This window comes from Pyrus communis, chromosome 10 (genome assembly GCF_963583255.1).
Source record: "Pyrus communis chromosome 10, drPyrComm1.1, whole genome shotgun sequence".
Taxonomy (NCBI): domain Eukaryota; kingdom Viridiplantae; phylum Streptophyta; class Magnoliopsida; order Rosales; family Rosaceae; genus Pyrus; species Pyrus communis.
In genome coordinates, this window is record NC_084812.1 from 22,410,037 (window position 1) to 22,428,367 (window position 18,331).

Below are 18,331 nucleotides of genomic sequence, written 5' to 3' on the forward strand. Positions count from 1 at the left end.
AAATTTCACAAAATTGGTACCAAAATGAAGCTTACAACGAGAGGAACCAAATCATACTACTTTCAAGTGCTAAAATCCACGAAATCTCACCTGGAAAATCACCCCAACTCCGGCCAACCTCGAAACTCGTGATCCCGACGTCCAAAACCTTCAAACGAACCACCCCGAGCCTCCTAGGGACCTCACCAAGCTTCCTACAAGCTTGAAATTCCCAAAAACGTGAGAAATTACGTGTGCATGAACAGTACCAAAATCGGGCACCCCGAGTTCGACGTGAAAACGAAGGTATTCTTACTTGAAATGGGTATGGTTGGACTCCTACGAGCCTCACGAGCATGGATATGTACTTTGTTCCTTCGATCTGGGACGATTTGGGTGGTTTGTGTGTGTGTCCGTACGTTGTATGGAAAATGGGATGGGAAAGGGAACTCGGGACAGGTGCAGGGATAGGGAGAAAAGGGTGTGGAGTGTGGGAGAGTGTGTGTGGCTCAAAAAATGCCAAAAAAACCCAAAACATAACACAAAACGTAAAGAAATCGAACCAGGGGCAAAATTGTCTTTTCACGCGTGTGTTTTAAAATTTCTGGAACGGGCTGTCACATTTGGAGACATGATATTGACATCGATTTTGACACACATATTTTTGGGCAACTCACTTCGTAATATATTTAACAATTTAAACCGTTTACGGTCTACCATTTAGGTATTCTCTAAAGGATTATGTTTGCCAATATTGACCATTGGATTAAATTTAATGTTCTTTTATAGAACTATAGTCGTTCATTTTCTTTACTATAAAAAGAATGTCTTAATGATTTTAAATTTATCTATTTTTTTTTTTAAGGATGCTCTATAAATGATGTATTAAAATATAGACGGCTCGAATCGTTAAAATACCTTACGAAGGGGGCTCACAAAATAGTTGTCAAAATATGTGTCCAAAGCATGTGTTTCCAATCCCAACCCTATATATATAGTGTATGAAGCTGCAACCTGTGAAATTTGACAAATAATTTTAACGATTGTGTTTTTAACCTTAAGGGGTTGGTCTAGTGAAGCGACCAATGTTTGGAACCTTAAACGAACTCACAAGAATGCTCAATATCTAATTGGATACCTCCTATATTAAAAATAAATAATATAAAATAATAAAATAATATAAAAAAACAATTTTTATGAGAATCTTTACAGATTTAGAGAATCTTTACAGATTTAGAATCCAGAGATTCTAGGAATGTCACTAACTGCAAAAGAATTAGCTAAATTGGAGGGAAACAAATAATAACGGACAGAGAGGCAAATGATACCAAAATTACGCACACGAAACTGAACACAGGGTGAGAGTAGTAATATGCGCAAGTGCAAGGACCCGTTTGCAAATTCCGCTTGTAACTAAAAACAGAAATAGAGACGTTGGTTCTTAGGTGTGTCATGTATGTGTATTTTTTGCTGCCGTCGGGAAACAGGCATCTCTCTCTCTCTCTCTCTCTCTCTCTCTCTCTCTAAAGTTTTTGTGTCCATTCTACAAACGGCACGGCAGGTTATTTTATAATTATAATGATCCAGTAGCGGATATTTGAATTCAATCTTGATTACCCATATCTTGAAATTTCAGTTTTAATCAGCCGAGTTTGGTAATATTGACATCCAAGGACAATGGTGGTGAAGAAGATGATGAGGTGGCCACCATGGCCGGCAGCAGCCGTTTCCACCAAGAAATATACTGTAGTCGTTGTTGTGCGGAGGCTACAGGGGTTGGAATTGGAGGAGGTGGTGGTGGAGGAGAGAAGAGCGTTGGTGGTGGAGGTTAAGTGGAAGGGTCAGAAGAAGTCCTTGAGACTCGGCCCTGCTCCTCCTGTCAAGAGGAATTTCACCAAAGAAGCCAGAATTGGTGATGATGGGGCGGTCGAGTGGGATGAGGAGTTTACGAGTGTATGTCGCTTTTCAGGTTACACGGAGGAGGGGGAGCCTCTGTTTTTTACATGGGAGCTTGCATTTACAGTGCTCTTCAATGTCAGTCAGTCTCTCTTCCTCTCAACTTTTTTTTGCTTTTGTTTTGAGGATTGATGATATTATTTTTTTTTCCAGTTTCTCTGTTTCTCCATATACTTTCGATTGATGGGTTGACTATTGGTGACAGAAGAAATGAAAGTTTTATTTCTCTTTGCTTCGGTTTTGACTTGAATTATATCCTAATCTCCTCTAATTTATGAAGAGGGGAACTCGTAGAATTGGTTGTTTTGTATGAAATTTGGGCCTGCATATTGAGTCCTAAGCACCCTATTTTTCCTTGCTGAGAATGATTTAGTAAACTATCCATCCATCAATCCCCGAAAAACAATCTAAAAAAGGAAGGCGAAGGTGGCACAACAAGATCAATACAAGAATATTCGTTTTAGTTACCAAACCAACATGACAAAGTACCGATTCAAGATTTCACTGGCGGAATGGTATGAGCAGGAAAAGGACTAGCTAGCTACGTAGTGTTCTGAATCAAGTTGACAAGTAGTAATCTGATTTTATTTCTTTCTTCCTTCTCTGTCAAATAGTCGTCGTCTTTACATACAAGACTAGTTCAAAAGTTTTATGCTACCTTATGTGTATTTTGTGGGTTAATTGTATTTAGACAATGGAATCTAATTGAAATAAGAATATGCTTATAAGTTTTGAACTTTTTTTTCTCAAGAATATTGGAACATAATGATAAAGACATATTATTTGAATATTGAGAACCTCATATACGTAACGGTTTCCATAGACTTAGCTTTCTTTCACTAGTTAATTTTCCAATTACGGTTTTTGATTATAGTGCTTTCATCTTTTGTTAAGTTTTCTCATGAACTGTGGTCTCATCGATCTTGTGATTGTTTTTCGGTTTAATGAATCAGGCTGAAAACAAAGGAGTGAGAAACAGAGTCAGTGTCTTTGGAACTGCATCACTGAACCTCGCGGAATATGCTTCAGCAGTGTCTGACGGAAAGGAATTCGGGCTCAACATTCCTGTTAATGTCGCTACTGGGGTTTCAGAGACTATCCCATCACTGTCTGTATGTACTACTGCCTATGTGTGCGTTAGACTATTTTATTCTTCAACTGGTTTTCTCATGTCACTTTTTTGGGTTGTGCTCAAGTTCTCTTTTTCTGAATCTGAATATTTCATCTTATGCAAAGTTCCTCAACAATAATTACAGATCTCTCTCAGATTATTGGAACTGAGAGCCACTCAACAACTCTCAGAGACCATGCGGGGATCCTTGCATTCTGATGAAGCTATTTCCGCACAAAAAGACGAGTGTTCTGCTCTTAAAGCAGGGCTGAGAAGGGTGAAAATCCTAACCAATTATGTTTCATTTGGTAAATCAAACAAGGCATGCCGCGAGGAAGGTAGCACTGATAGCAGGAGTTCCAATCGAAGCGAGGATGCTGCGTCCAATTATCCATTTGACACAAGTTCACTTGATGATGATGCTGGAGAGGAATCAGAGTGCAGTAAGGACGATTCTAGTGTCAGGCGGTCAATCAGCTACGAAACTATAGCATATGCAAACTATGCTGGAGCCTTGTTTTACTCCACTACTAACATTGACAATGAGGATGATTTTTGGATCCACTATAGCAACCATAAATTAGCAGGCGGCTTGCATGTTGACAATTCTAGTGCACCAGTCCACGGGCCAACCTTCTGGTGGAGTTCAAAGGGAAGCATCCTACCTTGGAGGAAGAGGAAATTGAGCTTCAGATCTCCGAAGGCCAAAGAGGAGCCTCTTCTGAAGAAACATTATGGAGAAGAGGGTGGCGATGATATTGACTTTGATCGCAGGCAGCTTAGCTCCTCCGATGAGTCCAGTTTTGGGGTACATGTTCAACTTCTCCCTGTTGCTTTTGAAAATGTCCAGTTTTTGTATTCACTATTTTCATATCCTTTTTCTGAAACCTTTTGTTTCTTCTTTCTATTCTGAAAAGTCTCGTGAAACAGAGGGTTCAGTATCTGAATTCGGGGACGATAATTTTTCTGTGGGAACTTGGCAGCAAAAGGAAGTGATAAGCCGTGATGGAAATATGAAGCTTCACATCCAAGTATTTTTTGCTTCAATTGATCAAAGGAGTGAACGTGCTGCTGGAGAGAGTGCGTGCACGGCCCTGGTTGCAGTCATTGCAGATTGGTTGAAATCCAACCAGAATGAGATGCCTATCAAGTCTGAATTCGACAGCCTGATTAGAGATGGATCATCAGAGTGGAGAGCTCTCTGCAATAACGAGGCCTACATAAAGCATTTCCCTGACAAGCACTTCGATCTTGAGACCATAGTTCAATCTAAAGTTCGTCCTCTTTCTCTAGTTCCAGAGAAATCTTTCATAGGATTCTTCCATCCTGAGGGACTAGAAAATAGGGATTTCGACTTCCTTGATGGTGCCATGTCCTTCGATAGTGTGTGGGATGAGATCAGCCATTCTGCATCACAATGTGCATGGGACAGCAAACCGTTAGTCTACATTGTGAGTTGGAATGACCATTTCTTTGTCCTAAAGGTAGAGCAGCATGCTTTTTACATAATTGATACATTGGGGGAGAGGCTGTATGAAGGCTGCAACCACGCTTATATCCTCAAATTTGACAAAGACACAAAAATACAAAAATTTCCAAGCGGTACTAAAACATCAGATGAGAAAAAGAGAGACCAATTACAACCGAACAACTCCAAGGAAACAAAAGCCGAAGGGGCAATTGTAGTGAGCCAGAAAGATTCGAAAGAAGGAGATGGAGAAGAGGAGATTGTGTGGAAAGGAAAAGACTGCTGTAAAGAGTATATTAAGAGCTTTCTTGCTGCTATTCCAATAAGGGGATTGCTGGCGGATCTTAAGAGGGGTTTGATGACATCAATACCTCTCCATCACCGGCTACAAATTGAATTCCACTATACCAAGCTGTTGCTGTCCCCGGGTGAAGTTTCAGTAATTGAAACAGCAGCTGATGCTCCAGCAATGGCCATGGCATTGACCGTTGTATAATGACTTCCCCCTCCCCCTTCTTTTCGGGATTCAATTGTCCATCTCTAATAGCAATACGATGTAAATAGAGAACTCAATATAGAGAACTCATACCACATTATTTCTTTGTTTATCAACAATAAATCCTCATGTTCAAGAACCTTAATATGAAGGGCTTTACCCTGACGTTTGGTACAAGTCATAAATATTTTTCAATCCTTTGATGAAATAGATCCCACAAAGAAAAGAAAGCTTCAGTCCAACTCTGGTTCTTGTAAGGGAAGAAAAGGTGGATAAGCTTAGATTAGAAGTTCACCACCTTTTCTTCAATAAGATTGCACCAAAACCAGAGTTTAGTGCAATAGCAAAACCTATATATTATTTACTGGATCTCATTTACGGAAAGGAAAGTGTAGTGACGATCAAATACAAATTGGTCTTTCTTCTAGTTGTTATTCCGAAATTCTCAGTCATCATGATTGAGGGCTTCTAGTTTCATCCCATTGGCAAGTTTCCAGTTGAGGTGGTACAAATATTTGAGCAAATCCAAGTTCAATGTGGGCAGTGGCAGTTCGAATGATATTCCTCGACAGAGTCTCCTGCCTTCACCAAATGGAAAAGGAAGCAATTCAAAATTGTTTCCTTTAAAGTCCATGGTTTTGAAAGCGTTTTCAGGATGATCAGCCCAAAATTTTTAATCTCTCCCTATTGCATAAGCATTGATGATGACTTTGGCCCTTGCCTGTCTTGGGATGATATGATCGACAGCAGGTGCAGGGTGTAATCGAAAAGTTTCCTTGATGACTAATTTCAAGTAGAAGTATTCAAGCTCTTCGATTTTGTTCTTTCCTTTTAACGGTTGTCTTGCCTCTGATTGTGACTTCTCCATTAATAAGGGATTTTAGCAGCTCTGACATTGCCAATTTCGTTGCTGGTCAACTCTCACAGTCTGCAGCAGAGAAAATGTCCTGAAAAAATGAAGTTGCAATTAGTTATTGGAAGTGAATACTGCACACCTGTTTTCTCCCCATATGTTTATTTCGAGTCTTTCGATTGAATAAATCAAAGAAGTATCAAGCGACATAAATAATTAAACAGAGGTGTGCGGACCTTAATCGTACTTACTTGTACAGTAAGTAAATATATATATATATATATATATATATATGTACAGAGTATTTTAAAGTGGTGGTTTCTTTTCTCCTTTATCTTAAATCTGAACACGTCGCAATTGGCCTAAAATCTGAAAGATACGAATGCAAGCTTTTGCGAATTTGTATGCAATGCAGGCATTAATTCAAGAATTTTAGGGGCAGTTTGGTATCCTACTTCGATAAGGTTCCATATCTTTCGTAGTTGTCTCCAATATTCATTGTAGGGGGAGAACACAATGCTTGAATTAGTGGTCATATGCGATTATTTGAGCAGCATATACATACACTTGACTTGAGGTTGATCTATGTGTGAAACTGATCTCCTCGTTCGTCTTCAACACCTCTTGGGCTGCTTCCGGTGATGAAATAATCACCCAGTTGTAGTTTCATAACAGGGCCATGTTTCTTGTAGTACAAGTTTTGTGACAGCATCATGTGCAGTGGTTGTTTTGGCCGTGGAGATGGAGGCTGTAAGATCCTACATAGCCCAGGGGTGAGGATCCTGTAAGCCTTATATGTATATTTCCATCTCTACCTAGCACGATGCCTTTTGGGAGCTCACTAGCTTTGGGTCGCAAAAGCAATCCCAGGATTGGTGATCCATTGAGAAGTTCTGAATTCCCAAAAACAAAACCGTGAGGGCGTGGTCGGGGCCCAAAGTAGACAATATCGTGCTACGGTGGAATTGAGCCCGGAATGGTGGTGGCCGGGCCAGGATGTGACAGAGGCAACTTAATTGCCTACAGTATGCCTTTGGCTTTGGATTTTTTCTTTTCGCAATATTTTCTGAGTGTCAAGAAGAAGAGAATGCATTGCCAAATTCGTAATTATGTTTTGTTTACTAAACAACTGCAACTTTGTTGTGGATGCTAAGATGCGCTTATTATTTCATTTTTATATGCATAGCCGTGAGCGTAGTAAATAAATACAACCAAATATTCAATTAGCGACTGTTTACTTACTTGGAATGATGCAAGTCATGAACAAGGAAAGAGAGAAAGAATCGGAACGAGATCAGCTAGTCCCCCTAGTTGATCTAATTTCTGATTTTCTGGTATATGATTATGAATTTCAAGGTAGAACCCATACTTTTCGGAAGTTCATGTGTTAGCTACTATATTGAAATGATTCCAATAATCACCATTATGAGAGTTGAACGTAAGACATTTCACCTACAAGTGAACAGCGATACTGCAGTTACGAGTAGACCCGTATAAGTGGGTTTCCCTCTCTTCCTTCTCTGAAGAAAAAATCCCATACAAGTGAAGATTTATGTTTAGTATGGATATGATTTCATTAGAGGAGTGCACTTGAGCTTCGAACAAAAGAGGAAAGAGAACAGATGATTACACTTGCGAGGCATTTGAGTGGATCGTTCTTAATTAATGGATTAAAGAATGAAATAAATAAATAACTCTCTACTATATATAAGAGATAATTATGCTATCAATACTTGATTTATCAACTTAACCCTTGTTTCTGAATCATAAACTCCTCAGCTGCATTCACTTATTCCGTATATAGTGCCATAAGATCACGTGCTATATACAAGAAAATTGAAAATTCTTGTTGCTGAAGTCTGAAGATGGGATTCTATAATCTCCTTCCCGCATTTGATGGTGTGCTTGACAGGCTCCTTTAGCTCTCGTACCCAGATAGTGGTTGATGGACGTCGCTTAGCACATCCTAAACATCATAAGACGAAAGATTAAATTGAATTTAAGGAAAATATCCAAAGAATTCAGACAGAGAATCATCTATGTGTGCAGTGACTGTTTAAGTACAATATTGCTTGCTTAGCTAGAATATTTATGTTAAACAACTCACTTGATCACATGAGGACATCGAGCTTTTGCTATGTCTTTGTGAGTATACTCCACCACCACCAGCACCAGGCATGCTATCTTCGGCTAATGCTCTCAATCTGTTAAGTTCAGGTAGCATAACCTTCCCAAGATCAGGTCTGTCTTTCCGCCTCATTTCAGCACATTGTAAGGCTAACTTGGCAAAGTTGGTGGCTTCCTCCACTGGCCAGTCAGGAACAGCAGGGTCAAGCAACTCGGCAAAGGTCCCTAGCTCCAAAGCTCGCTCGACATGATGAGTCAAACCCATTGGCGATTTCGCTGTTATTAGTTGTAGAAACATGACCCCGAGTGAGTAGACATCAGATTTCGTTCCAAGCATGCCAGTTTGTTGATACTCTGGGTCGATATAACAGAAGGTTCCAGCTGTTGATGTCATTCGGTACTGAGTGACAGAGTCTTGTACAGATGGAGGGACAAGCCTGGCTAGACCTACATCACTAATCTTGCTCACATAGTTATGGTCTAGCAAAATGTTTCCAGGTTTTAGGTCACGGTGTACAATTGGTTCTGGCTTCGTCTGGTGAAGGAACAAAAGCGCAGTGCCAATTTCTGCAGCAATTCGGAACCTGAGCTGCCAAGGAATAGCCGGGGTCTTACTGTTACCTTGCTGGAAGAGACAGTCTTCTAAGCTCCCCTTAGCCATGTACTCATAGACCAGACAACCATACTCTGGGCAAGCTCCAAGAAGGAGCACCATGTTTGGATGTCGTATGCAGCTCAATACTTCGATCTGTGTAGTCAAAGAGTTGTCAGCGTTGAGAGTTGTCCCACATTATTGGAAAAAGGAGCTTCGCCTTAGTTGTTTAAGTGATCTTAGGGCTCTCTTTCCTATCACCAGTTGGTTTAGAGTTCGATGCTCACATCCTAAATTGGTATCAAAGCAGTTGTATACTAATTTTGCTTGAAAACTGTATCACGTATTTATGTAAAAAGTCACAAACCTCTTGTTGGAACTGTGAACGTCCGTGCGCTGCATCTGGACGTAGAATTTTGATTGCTACTTGTGTGTGATCCAGTTCACCCCAGTACACTGGTCCATAGCCTCCTTCTCCAATCTTGCGATCTTGTGAAAATTTATTTGTTGCTACTTCAATCTCCTCAATTGTATATTTCCTGTACCTGAAACTGTATGCCGTTGCTTCTGTTCCCTTCTTCTCTTCAGCTTGTCCAAGAATCGTCATTTCTGCAAGCCTCCTTTTTTGGGATTCCAGTTCAGCAATCATTTGAGCTGCCGCTGCCACCTGAATGGCTGCCTTACATTTCGCTTTCTCATTCTCTATTTGTGCCAATGCAGCTTCCTCTGCTATTCGTGCCTCATGTAATCGTTGTTGTTCTTCCGATTTCAATCGGTTTGCCTATATATCACGGTATGTTATTACAATTCATGCATGTTAGAATTAGTTTTCTATATTATATGCTCAAATAAGATTTCACGTCCACATCATACCGTATGTTTTGATGCGACTGCCTCCTTGCAGGCCGCGTTATACATGTCCATTGTTTGCTTGAGCTCTAGCTGGAGCCTCCTCATCTCAACTTCCACTTCATCCTTTTATTTTCAAGAAAAAATTACGCATTAATACTCTCAACCATCTCTACGTACAGGCTCAAACTCGCTCAAAATTTGTTAAATCGAATGCTGCTATTTGTATAATCTAAACTTCCAACTTGTCTGCTATTTCCAGTTTACTTATGGTGGGAAATTGTCTTGTCTTACCACGTTTTGTGACGATGACCATGATCTTCCACTTTCCGATGAGGATGTTGAGAATCCGTATGGTGAGGCGCTCATGTCAATATATTGGTGTCTAGAGTAAGATGACGCAGAGCTTATGCTGTCAAACTCCGAGCCCATTGATTGTCGGGAGCTCATTCCCGATGACACACTATTGTACAAGGAAGGAAACATGTGATCAATGCTTGGTCTTCCGCTGCTCACGGATGATATATCACTATTCTCTGGTGATAGGTCGTATGAGTGGTTCATTGAAGATCGTCCTCCTCTTGCGAATGGTGATCTGCATCATTTTTATTAGCTCAGTATCCTCATTGGTTATTGTATCAGTGATCAGCATACTTATTATTGTTTCACAGAATCAAAGTGTGCGTATGAGGTTAATTACTTGATTTCATCGGTGTCATGATGCATCAGCTGGCGAGGGGGTGAAGAGTGCGTCCTCCTCTCCAATGCTGTATTAATCAAAGAAACTTGAATGAGTAATGAGAAAAATCCTGCCATCGAACGAGTGGGGAAATAACTTGATCAGTTGTATAATAACAGAAACAAATTTACCCCTGGGATGCTGTTTACGCATGGATTGTTCATCATTTTCCGAAATTCTGCTGGATTGTTTTTGAATTTGGTTATGTGCTTTTTGGGGTGGTGCTGTGGTAGCAGTTTGCATATATGAGATCTTTCCTTTCCCAATGACATAGAGAGTGCAGAAATCTGGTATCCCTTTTAACACGGAGCTTGGGACGTCTGTTGTTGTTTTGAATGATCTGTTGCTTTCGAGCAAAGAGCGGACCACATTAAGATCATCAGTAATGTTGTTTAAACTATCTGGTTTTTAGGCACTCAGTCAAAGAGTGTTATTCCAAAATTCGTCGAATTGAAAATTTTTTCTCATCCAAATTCTCATCTTGTTGTTAGATAACTAGAAATAGGCGAACATACATAGTGTTAATAAACACGAGAACGATGACAATGATAATCAGATACCTAAACGATTATCAAATGGACAATACAAATTTTTAATCGCGGTGATAGGAACGTAAACCCTATTTAGAGAACGACTCATTGTTTGTTTGATAGTTTATGTTATTCGATTAGGACATGCATGCATAACCAAATCTCACTCAGATAAGAACAAGAAGAAATATAAAAAGTAAGAAACCACATCAAAAAAAGAAGGAAGAAAGTAAAAAATTACTTGAAAAGGCCGGTTCTTGTGGGTGCTCCAAGTACCAGAACCTCAATTGAATTAGAGATAACATAGTTGATCAAGGTTTTTGGTACATCGGCAGCCTCAACCACGACTTCTTTGCATTTTATCTGCAGCAAAGATCAAGTTAAGCAACCTGCAGATCAAAAACTGCATCGAGAAACAAAATAATACGTAAACTAATTGGTTAGGACCATGACTCACAAGCTTTTTGCAGCAAAAGGAACGGAATGGAAGAAACAGCTCTTTGGTTATTGGGTCAACTGGTTTTTTGTACACATTTTCAGTTTCCTCCCCTTGGGATACAGCAGAAACCGCCGGCGTTGTTTGTTTGACATGGAGCAGGATGACATGTTGGCCTCCGGTGACAAGATTATCAACAGCCCATTTTATAGCATGTTGACTTCCTTTGTCTCTGTCTATTGCAAGTGTCACCTTCTCTCTCGATTCTACATTCCCTCTTCCCATTTCTCTATATGATTTGTCTTCCAATCGACCCCGGAAACAGAAGTACCACCAGGCTTGTAAGCTACGAGCTACTTGGTATCTGTCTTTACAAAGAAATTAATTATGCAGATGCAGAAACTCATAACCCAGAACTGATTAATGAAGAACGTACCCCGGTTTTTATATGATCATGACCTTGCAGACAACTGGCAATGCTTTGGCTCGCTAAAAAAAGAAAAAACTTGTTTTACTTACTCTCGAAAACAAACTAGTTAATATTTCTACCTTCCACAACCCTTGATTGGTATTCTATCTCTAGAACGCTTGATTGGTATTCTACCGGAGAGTTTGTTAGTCTGCGTAGTAAACCACATTATCTGGAAACTCGTGTCACTTCACTCGTTTTGTTTACGAACGAAGAACCTTCCAAAAGAAATAAAAATAAAGAAAGAGATAATTCCAGCCTTCCCCGTCTATTTTTAGTTCGTGTTAGTTATTCTGGTTCAAACAGAAAGAAATTTACTAGAAAAAAGAGAAATGGATCATCAAAGAACCTTCTTTTATTCAGATCCCGACTTTTCGCCAAAAGAATTTCGAAAGTATATAATGAATACAAAGAATCAGAAATTTCAAGTTACAAACATTACAACAAGAGAATCACAATTTGGATTTGTTCAGCAACACAAGGGGCATATAATCAACCCATTTTCGTTACACTCGGGGCACTTATCCGGCTGCCCCTCATCGGCGATGAGCTTGCAGCTCCCGCTGCATCTGAAGCAAACCACAAATCGAACTCCATCACAAGCTTCACAGGGGCCAATGGACCGATCCAACGGGACTCCTTCAAAGAGCGGCTTGAGCTTTCCTTGTTCATGAAGCGTCAAAACCTCCTCCGCTCCCCCGATATATCTCCCCTTTATGAAAAGCTTTGGAGGCACTGCTTTGCAATCCAAAATCTTCCACAGCTCTTGTCTGAATTCCATGTGCATTGACACATCTCGCTCGTAGAACACCACCCGAAAGCTCTCCAAAAGAAATCGAACGCTGTTGCAATCATCAAAAGTCTTCCGAATTCCCCGAAGGGTTGTAGTGTAGAGAACTACCGATGAATCCAAACTACCCGGCGGACACTTTTCTTCCAAGGCTAACAGAGCGTCTTCATTTGAAGGTGGTGCTGGCTCTAGCTCTGGCTCGGGATCTGGCGCTTCTACAAAATTGGATTCAATATCTTCTTTTTCGCTTCTCCTTGCATTTTTCTCTTCTTCACTCAACCTCATATATTCCATCACTGCTTGCTGAAAGGCTGCTAGTAGGTCCGGGTCGAAGAGGCTACCGGAGTTTAAGTCCGGTCTCCGAAAAGATGAGATGTCAATCTCCGACAAAGGGGTCTGTCTACGATTCTCTGAAGCTTCAGAAGCTCTGTTTTCCTCCAAATTTGATTCCGTTTTAACCCAACTTTTGCTGCACTCTACTGGGTGTTTTGCCACCATTTTAGGCCTAACGTTTTCCTTGTCGTCGACGTCTATATCATCGCCATCCTGCCCTGACTCTTCTTCATCTTCGAGGTCTCTCATAAGCTCGGTGACGTCGATAACGTCAGGCTCTTGCTCCGTCACATTCTTCTCTAACTGTTTGATCTTCTTCTTCTTCTGCTCCGTTTCTTCCGAAATCAAATTATGGGTCTGAATGTTGAGATTTGAATCCGCGTACGCATCCGATGCATTTACCTGAAGAACTCGATCTTGGGGTTTCAGGTACCCAATTCCAATTGGTCCGATTGACTTCAACTTCATCATCAACTTTCCCTTCACCCCTTTCATTGTTTCCGAAATTGAGCTCCGAAAATCTGAACCAGGCAGCAAAATTTGGACACGGAAATAAAAATAAAAATAAAATAAAAGGAGGATCGTAGAGATTAGAGAGTAAACGACGCTGCTGCTGCTTCTTCTTTCTCCGCCTTGACCTTGGTGGTTGGTGGTGCTACAGACAGAGCTTTCCAACTTCAACGGCTACAAAGTTGTTTTTGGAGTTCTAAAATTCGAAAACATGGGGGCCGGGGAAATGCTGTGGGATGCGGAACAGGATAAGTGTGAGGCTAACGGTCATAATTTGCTAGTGGCTTCTTTTCTTTAGCTTTTTTCACTTTTTTTTCTCTTACTTTTCCTTGAAGGACAGTGACGGGAGAAACTTTTCATTGTGACAGGTACATGAGGTGATACAACACGTGTTATTATATAAATTATAAGATATATGTTGTAAAAAATTAATAACTTAAAAAATAAAATTTTCCACCATTTATATAAAAACACGTGTATCTTCCGTATTCCGATTATAATAAAAAATTTCTCCAGATGAATGGTTGATTAAGAAGCAGGGGCCTTTTTTCATTAATTCTTTTTTACAGCTTATTAATTGAAATGGCTTCTGAAACTGTCATTTAATTTCACTTTATTTTTTGAAATTAATTTCGTCTCACTTCATTCCTTAACCAACATTTTTAGTTCTTTTAATCTCAACCCACCTCATGAAAGAAATGTTAACTTAAAAAGTATTTTGGACCTTTTATTTTTTACACATCTATTTTGCTTCAGTCTAAAAACATCCCAACTCATTTTTGACAACTCTAATTCTAACCTGTGACTTTTGAGGCTTTTTAGAAATAAATTATTCAATAAACAGAAAGTTTTGTGGCAACAATATTATTATATAAACCAATATAAGAATTACAATTTTGTTTTTAGAGTCATTTCATTTTGTTTCTAGAGTTCATTTCATTTGCGAGACATCCATGTACTGGCTCAACGTAAACTTTACACTTGGAAAGTACTCGTTACGATAAAAAGAAAACATGATCAGCCCATTCTGAGAATCTTTCCAATCCAAATTGGCCTAATTCACCTATAAACAAAAAATGATAGCGGATCTTTTCCACAAAATATAAACCCAAAATAAAAAACAATAGGAAATTTTAACAAAAAACCCACGGTATTGTTCACTTTAACGAAAAACCACATTTTTACATTAAAAAATCAATTCTAGTACAATTCACTTTACCCTTTATTTTGTTCTTATCATTAAAACTCAAAATTTTCAAACCCTTTTTATTAGTTTTCCTAAAACAAGATATAAGCCATCCTATCCGAAATACTTCATATGCAAACCTCAAAACCACCCAACCACAAAAAATCATCTAAAGCAAACGTGCACAATTCGCGACTTCGTGGTATTGATTTGTTCACTTGGGGTAAAGATGCACAAAGAGCGCCCCTAAACCCTCAGATTAGCAACGGTCCCCATTCACTTCCGGGTAGCTAATCACCAAACCAAGTTGCAAATGGGATTATGGTTATAAGCTCAAGCCCCCACGGGCCAAAGACATATCACCTCTTTCAAACATCCTAAAGCAGCAGAATATAAATTCTTAGCATTCAACAATTAACATTATATAGAATATAAGAAACCATCTCCTTGGTAGCTATTGTTCTCGAAAAGTTACGATTCACAAACCAAACCAAACCACAAATAAACACTAGGAAACTCCACCAACATACCACAATGCCGATAACTTTTATTTTTCTCGAATACCTTCATAAAGCCTATCTAATCATTGCTGAGCACACTGAACCCTCTGGGCACCACCATGCATGTCCTCATCATCGTCATACGCCTCGTGTGCATGTGCTTGCTTTCGACGCATTTCCTCCTCTATGTTTACATCATGCAGCGTAGTCTCCTCACATTCATCCAACTCCATGTCGGTCAGCTGAGCCGAAGTCTTGGGGGGGAGGACAGCCTCCAGAGCCTTGCACTGTTCTGGATTCAGTGACTCAGGGAACTCCACTGTGAAGTGAATATATAACTTACCTTTCATGAATGGCCTCTGGTACATTGACATGCCTTCATCATTTATAGCCTTGAATTGATCTGATAGACACCAGTGAAAAAAAAAATTAAATCAGTGGAACTAAAAAATATTCTGATGCAACGTCCATTTGTTAGGATGAAAGCCTAGAATTCTCAATCAAAAACTTTTATCACAATACAGCCCAAAAACTAATGCACTAACTTTCACTGCTATGCATTTCGTAACTGAACTGAATATTACGATTGCAGGGACTGCAGGGACAGGTTGCAAATATCATTTCGTCCATTAGTATAGTTATGATAATTGCACCATACTAAACCAAACACATGACCACAAGCAACTCTGTCTTCTTCCAGTCACTAACTACGAGAGAGAGAGAGAGAGAGAGAGAGAGAGAGAGAGAGAGAGAGAGAGAATGTAGGTGCAATTATAGGCATAAAGGGAGTGAAAGGGTAGTATGTTTTAAATTTAAAAGGCAAATAGATGTGATGTTACTCCCACCTGCTCCATTTTCTCACTCTCCGTTAAATTTAAAACATATTACCTTCTCACTCCCTTTGTGTCTACACTAACCTTGAATCCTCATCATATATGTTTGTTTTCTGTTCATGTATTTTTCGGTTGTCTGTTTTCTTTTTCTTTTTCGCCCAAAACTTCATTTTGTTTGTCAATAACCCATAAAACACCAATCCAAATCATCATCATTGGTTCAAGTGACTATGGCCTACACATTTATTTGACCGACCCTAATAAAGGTAGCATAATAAAAAAATTCCAAGAATGAATTTGATAATGACTCATAACATCAGGAACTAACCAAATGCACAAAGCAACTATTCAAAATGAGTACAGTAATAATGAAACTTACCAGGCTTTACAACTTCTCCAGGTTGGGATTTAATGAGGAGCTGTCTTCCATCTAAATGTGTCAATACAAATTGGAAGCCGCAGAGTGACTCCACAAGTGACAAGGTATGTTCAAAGAAGAGATCATCACCCTTCCTCTTAAATTTAGGGTGCTCCTTTTGTTGTAGGACAAAGACAATATCGCCTGTGATGGTGTCTGGCTGCAGAATGAATAAAAAAAGGAAGACAAAATAGCATGGATCAATAAATGTACCAAAGACAACTGACATAAAGAGGTTACAAATAACGAACCTTCAAAGTTCAAAGTGAAAGCATGTAAACCTACCGCTTCATCAGCTTCACCAGGGAATGTAATCTTCTGCCCATTTTGCATGCCCTTCTCCACAATTACTTCTAAGACTTTCTTTTCCTGAACAACCTTCTCACCCTTACATTGTGTGCAGCGATCCTTGTCATTAATGGTCTCACCAGTACCCTTGCACTCAGTGCAAGGATGTTGCATTTGCTGGATCATCGAGGGGCCAAGATGTCTAATAGATACTTTCATTCCAGAACCTTGGCAGCCAGGACATTTCATTGAGGCACCTGACTTCGACCCTTTACTGAATCATGTCAAATACCATCTCCATATCAGAACCATAGAGCACTAAAGTAAATTTCGGATAACATTCAACTCATATTAAAACACTAACCCCTTGCATTTGGTGCAGATTTTGTTGCGCGCGAGAGAAAGCTTTTTGGACGTTCCATTGTAGAGATCTTCCAAAGAAACCTTAAGTGGATGGATCACATCCTCTCCCCTTCTCTGCCTTCGGCCTCTGCTGCTTCCACCACCTGGGACATAGCATCAAAACACTTAATTCCAATTTACACAAAGTACAAACACGGAGCTCAGATAAAAACAGGGAAAATGCCTCACCACCGAATGGGTTTCCACCAAAGAAGGATTGGAAAATATCAAATGGGTCATGGCCGCCACCTCCGCCACCCATTCCTTCCTTGAGGGCATCCTCGCCATATTGGTCATATATCTCACGTTTCTCTGGATCACTCAGAACCTCATATGCTTGGGCCAACTCTTTAAACTAAATTCCAAACCGGTATCAAAACGGTCAGAAAATCAACATAACAAGAAACTACCATTAAGTTTTATTTGATGACAATGAAATTCCAGCACAAGCACCCCCTCGGGTCGGACTATAACTCGTAGTGTCCGAACACAAACATATAAGAAAGATTGAAGAAAACCCAATATATAGTTTCACCATGTTAACTGCTTTATGTGATACCTCTGATTTATCAAAAACGATTCAGATGAATTATAAATTTCAATAATTTAAATTTTCAATTGCAGTAAACAACAATAAAAAATAAAAAAAATAAAAAACCCAGAAATCCCCAATATACTCAAAGCTAAAAATAAAAAAATAAAAAATAAAAATAAAAATAAAAATAAAAATTTGCTAGATCTCAACGAAACCATAGATTTGATAAATCAAGAAGCTGCTGAATTAATAAACCAAGAGAATATTAATATTAGGAAAAAGAAAGTAAAACCTTCTCAGGATCGCCGCCCTTATCAGGGTGGTTCTTGATGGCGGCTTTTCTATAAGCCTTCTTTAGATCGTCCTGCGAAGCGGTCTTTGAAACTCCAAGGATCTCATAATATTTGCTGTTATCGCTTTTCTTTGGAGCTCTCCCAAACATTCTCACTTGTTAGCCTTAATCTGTTAAATAATTAAAAAATAAATGATAAAAAACACCATTAAATTTCAAAAAATAAGAACAAATAAAACCCAAATCCCAGAAATCGGTTTTGAAATTGATACAGAGAAAGATGATAGAGAACTAACCGATTTCGAAATTCGATTAATTGGAGGTATGTCGTCAGAATGAGCAGAGACGAACGAGAGAGGGCGAGAGGGCGAGAGGGCGAGAGAGAGAGGAGTGTTGGCTCAGGGATCTGTATATTAAAGCGAGGGAATGGACGGCTGCGATTGATTGTCAACAGGGTGGTCGCTGAGGGTTAGTATTGACATTTCGCATGCGGATAAGGAAGGATCTAGAATTTATCTTTTTGTTTTTAACCCTTTACCCTTTACCTTTTTTTATCTGTTTGCGGAATATTGTTTTTTTTTTTTTTTTTAAAGAAAATTGTTTTAGTATTAAAAAAGAATAGTGTTATGTAAATCAGAA

General features: G+C 39.4%; 4 protein-coding genes across 4 annotated transcripts; 1 reads left to right on the forward strand and 3 right to left on the reverse strand.

Annotated features, from left to right (window-relative positions):
• Positions 1 to 1,552: 1,552 nt before the first annotated feature.
• LOC137748969 (uncharacterized) lies at positions 1,553 to 5,156 on the forward strand. Its single transcript, XM_068489153.1, has 4 exons — positions 1,553 to 2,013; positions 2,889 to 3,047; positions 3,192 to 3,854; positions 3,964 to 5,156. Exons 1-4 carry the CDS (start codon positions 1,657 to 1,659, stop codon positions 5,008 to 5,010), a joined length of 2,226 nt encoding a protein of 741 aa, XP_068345254.1. The 5' UTR covers positions 1,553 to 1,656; the 3' UTR covers positions 5,011 to 5,156.
• Positions 5,157 to 7,781: 2,625 nt separating this feature from the next.
• On the reverse strand, positions 7,782 to 11,421 carry LOC137748008 (U-box domain-containing protein 52-like). Its single transcript, XM_068488121.1, has 8 exons — positions 11,158 to 11,421; positions 10,942 to 11,063; positions 10,302 to 10,510; positions 9,726 to 10,006; positions 9,456 to 9,557; positions 8,950 to 9,363; positions 7,971 to 8,738; positions 7,782 to 7,829 (listed from the first exon to the last, which is right to left on the reverse strand). The coding sequence occupies exons 1-8, from the start codon at positions 11,419 to 11,421 to the stop codon at positions 7,782 to 7,784; spliced, it is 2,208 nt and encodes a 735-aa protein (XP_068344222.1).
• A 555-nt stretch (positions 11,422 to 11,976) lies between these two features.
• On the reverse strand, positions 11,977 to 13,438 carry LOC137746587 (uncharacterized protein At3g28850-like). Its single transcript, XM_068486603.1, has one exon. The coding sequence runs from the start codon at positions 13,221 to 13,223 to the stop codon at positions 12,075 to 12,077; it is 1,149 nt and encodes a 382-aa protein (XP_068342704.1). The 5' UTR covers positions 13,224 to 13,438; the 3' UTR covers positions 11,977 to 12,074.
• Positions 13,439 to 14,830: 1,392 nt separating this feature from the next.
• On the reverse strand, positions 14,831 to 18,101 carry LOC137746805 (dnaJ protein homolog). The gene is made up of 7 exons (XM_068486814.1): positions 17,989 to 18,101; positions 17,693 to 17,862; positions 17,055 to 17,220; positions 16,828 to 16,969; positions 16,461 to 16,737; positions 16,137 to 16,335; positions 14,831 to 15,327 (listed from the first exon to the last, which is right to left on the reverse strand). The coding sequence occupies exons 2-7, from the start codon at positions 17,840 to 17,842 to the stop codon at positions 15,008 to 15,010; spliced, it is 1,254 nt and encodes a 417-aa protein (XP_068342915.1). The 5' UTR covers positions 17,843 to 17,862; positions 17,989 to 18,101; the 3' UTR covers positions 14,831 to 15,007.
• Between the last annotated feature and the right edge of the window lie 230 nt (positions 18,102 to 18,331).